The sequence below is a fragment of the Teleopsis dalmanni genome, chromosome 2, assembly GCF_002237135.1.
Source record: "Teleopsis dalmanni isolate 2A chromosome 2, ASM223713v2, whole genome shotgun sequence".
Classification (NCBI taxonomy): Eukaryota; Metazoa; Arthropoda; class Insecta; order Diptera; family Diopsidae; genus Teleopsis; species Teleopsis dalmanni.
In genome coordinates, this window is record NC_051847.1 from 183,753,022 (window position 1) to 183,757,473 (window position 4,452).

Below are 4,452 nucleotides of genomic sequence, written 5' to 3' on the forward strand. Positions count from 1 at the left end.
ATATTTAACTGATATTGAGATACCGAGAAATCAGAAAATTACTGATAAGTTCAGTTTAAAGGCTTTTATGAGAGAGAAGAAGAAGAAGAAAGAAACTTTGCATCATTAAATTTTTGATTTGTACTCTGACCCAAAAGTATCTGTTGAACATCAAATCGTAATGAGCATTTCGCAATTAGTAAACAATAAACGTTTGTCAATTAGTGCAAAGAAAACACATTTCTTTTTATTTTTTATTTTTCCATTTATTTTACAATAATAATTACCGAAAAAACTGGCTTTGGAGGTGGAAGTGTGATTCAGGAGAGTTCACTATGTCCCTTCCATTTGTATTGTACACTTGGGATTAATTACACTCAACCTCGTAATTAGTTTGCCAGCTCCACTACTCCACTCCACTCCGAAGACTGCGCTTTCAGCGTTTAATTATGTTAAAATGCTCTTTTTCACAAACCAACGCGCTTTCCCGAACCACTTTAGAATGAAAATAAAAATTAAAAAAAAAAAAACGCAGAACTAAAGGAAAACGCACATAAAGAAAACTGAAGACGCGTTAAAAATCGCTTGAAAAAATATTATCAACGCGTGTTTGGAATTTAATTTTTTACTACCGACACCCAATGAGCGAAGGCATTTTATTACGATTTTTCCACCATTTTTGTTTTTTGTTTTTAGTTTTTTTTTCTGTTTTATGTTTTTGTACAACAAAATTATATGCAAAATTACGGTTTTAATAACGGTCAACAACCGTTTAGCATCGCAAAAAACAACAGAGACAAAAAATCGTAACACTTGGTTGAGTTGCTCGAAAAACTGGAAAATTATAGCGAAACGTCACTTGCATCTTAAGCAGCGGCAGGTTCAAAAATCAGCGTCCCTCCACAACAGCCCCGCGCCAATTCCAATTCGTAATTCACTGCGAAGGACATAAACAAGCGCCGCACACACAGGACATGGACGACAGGCAAATATTTTTGAATTAAACAAATTAAAAATACATGAACGTTTGCTTGCTTAAATCTCAAAAGCGAAAATCGAAGATTCAACATTGAATTGATATTAATTTGTTTGTCCCCGAATTAATCTGTGATGAATTATTGGACTTAATAAATTCCCTTTGCGGATTAAAATGACTTATTGCATTTTTAACTTGACAGAAAAAGGACTCACTGAATGGTCATATTTTATTCATACTTTACAAGTATATTGTTATAATCACAATAAATATTACATCTCAATAGGTCTCAGTACTGGGATTCACATAATTCCGTTTAGCAGTCAGTAGGGAATATCTACTCACGTTAAGGTATAGTCCATGTTCACACCTATATTACTATCGGTCCTACTAAAGATCGCTGATGGTTTTCCTTAACATTGTACAGATATATACAGTGAATCGTTTTTCTGCATTCTTCATTGGCTATACGGATTTTGGGTACTATTCCAGTAACTGATATTATTGGAGATTATTAGTTATTCGGAAAATTCCAATATGTCCATTGATTATTTAAGGATTTTAAGTACTATTCCAGTGATTGATATTATAGGGAATTATTAATTGTTCGCAGAGTTCCAGTATATTCATTATTAATTAAAGATTTTAAGTACTATTCCAATGACTGATATTATTGGGGCTTATTAATTATTTGGAAAATTCTAGTGTCTATTGTTATTTAAGAATTTTAAGCAATATTGCAACGATTGATATTATTGGGGTTTATTATTTATTCGAAGAATTCCAGTATGTCTATTAATTATTTAAAAATCTTAAGTATTATTCCAGTGGTTGATACTGTTAGTGGTTATTGATTATTAGTGTTACCATTGATTATTACTGTTTATTAATTGTTCGGAGAGTTCCACTGTACCTTCATTACTTAAGGATTCTTGGTACTATTCCAGTAAGTAATATTGTTACTGGTTATTAACTGTTCGGAAAGTTCGAGTGTGTCCACTGATTATTCAGCTGATATTATTAATGATTAACAGCTATTTGTGGAGTTCTAATGTGACATTTTGATTTTTTATGAATTTTAGGTTTTATTCCAGTGCCTGACAGTATTACTGGCACAACAAGCATTTACTTAAGTCTCTAAATTATTTTGATTTTCCCAACCAGTTGTATGTAATGGTTCATTTTTTCCGCAGGCTTTTGTTCAATCTTCCCAGTATGTGAAATAATTACAATAATCGGGTATACTGAATGATTCCAACTATCAACCATTAGAATATTAGGTTTATTGTTTGTTACTGAATAATCTGTATAAATTTGTCGATCCAAGTAAATATGAAAATTGGTGTTTTCTACCACAGCATTAAATGTGTAACAGTAAATCGGATATTCAGCCCGTGTTTCGGTGCAAGGTTTTGATGGATTACCTTACAGAAAACATTACACCTATTTAGGTGTTCCCTTGGTGCCATTATAGAACAGGAAGAGATAATATGATGCAGTGGTCATGATGTGCCATTTTTCAAAAATATATTTCCGCACACACAAAACCCTAAATTTCAGCGAATAGATTCCCTACACAGAGCTAACTGTTGGAAAAATAAAAATCAATAAATGGTTATCGAAGCTAATTCACATGCTTTCCATGAAAAGTCTTGAACTTCCTTTTATCGATTTTAGCGCCATCTGTTGGACATATGCATATCAATAAATGGGTCCACTAAATACTACTTTAGCATATGAAGAAAATTTAGAAAAAAAAGTATGGCAAAGGTGTCGATTGCACTTGTTTTATTTCTTCGGTAAAAAATGGTTTTTGGTACTTATTATTACTATTATTATTTTTACTAACTATTATTATTATTACTAACTATTATTATTATTACAAACTATAATTATTCTTACTAACTATTATTATTATTACTAACTATTATTATTATTATTGTATTCTTTTCCGCAGATTTTTGTTAATCTCAAAAAAACGGTTCCCAACGGTTCCAAGGACTAGTTCAATATATCTACGAAAACAGTTTCAGATTTGTGAGAACTTATTAATCAATGGGCAAAGTGGTGCCCCTAAGCCAGACACGTAGTCAAAGAAGTTTTAGTCCCTAATCGAGAAAACCTGTGAATTATAAAAATGTGTATATATATACATATGTGTATATATAAATAACAGTCTATGATAAAATGTTATTATCTGTAAATGAAGAATATCAATGATCTATGCCTCTTCAGAAGTATCTCGGTACAATTTAAGCAACGCAACAGCAATTGTTTGCGTTGGTTGGTAGTTAGTTCTCTGTCCTATATAAATAGAATAAAAACTTTACCAGATAATATAATTAACCATAATAGTGTGAGTGCAGTTAGTATAATTTTGTGGATTATTTGGGATTATTTCAATACATCCCTATGAAGTGGTCAACATTTTATCGAAAAAATTCTAGTAAATACTTCCGGAATTGTTAATTTTTTTCCTATAGACCTTAGTCAAAAACAAAAAGCAAACTCCAAGTTATTTTTAATTAATTGGATTTACGACTGACCATACAACTACTTCGAATACTGTCAAATACCCATCATCTTGTATTGAGTCTTGGAGTTGTTTCTCATATTTTATTATTCGTAATTAATTTTTTAAGACTGTAAATACCAAGAGTTCAACTCTTACCCCGCCAAAGTTGAAGCTCAGAGTTAGTGTTCATTCACCAACTTACACAAAGCCGTGCTGAACTTGTACGTTCGAATAAATAAAAAATTTTGTTGTTGCAATTCAATACTGTTCGAAACCTTTCTATACATGCTTTATTTAAAAAATATTGCCTAAAATTTGATTAAATATGCAATTTTTAAGTAATGTTATGTACTAATTTTTTTTTATTTTAAAAATGATTAATCAACTTAATATTTCATTTTGCAAGTGTAACTTAACTTAAAAAATACATACGAGTTAAAAACAATGAGAGAAGTCTTTCCAGACTATTCTATTTCTATACTTGAAGTCTGCTTGTAGACATACAATTTCATTTTCTTATTGTAACAGCCTTAAACATATTATCAATATAAAAAGTACACAACTCGAAAATTTAATTAAACATATTGTAATTACTTCTATTTTAACCACAAAAGCACTTAAGTTTTTGTAAATGCAACAGGAACATGTGATTTGCGAATCCTTAAGTAGCATTCTTGTCAGTGTCATTGTCTTCAGATGATTCAGGCAAATGAGTTGCAACTACTTCACAATCTGGTTTCAATTGTTTGAAACGGCGCACGCCTGCAATGGTAACACTTGTACCACTCACATCGATGTGTATCAAAAATGGTGAACACTGCACTAAATGCTCTAATGTTATATCAGTTACAAGTGAATAATTGCGTATGACTAAACGTTCAAATCGAGTATCACGTGGTCGATTGGCACCACCTATCCATATAATACCTTGCTCCACGGGGTTACGCGCACGTCCAAAACAAGTCATCGCACGATCTGATAT

General features: G+C 31.4%; 1 protein-coding gene across 1 annotated transcript in view; it reads right to left on the reverse strand.

The window, feature by feature from the left end:
* Window positions 1-4,131: 4,131 nt before the first annotated feature.
* Window positions 4,132-4,452, reverse strand: part of LOC119676334 (inositol polyphosphate 1-phosphatase-like) — a 1,687-nt gene continuing 1,366 nt past the window's right edge. Inside the window, exon 3 of the mRNA XM_038087574.1 lies at window positions 4,132-4,445. Coding sequence (XP_037943502.1) covers window positions 4,132-4,445 — 314 coding nt within the window. The remainder of the gene's footprint in view (window positions 4,446-4,452) is intronic.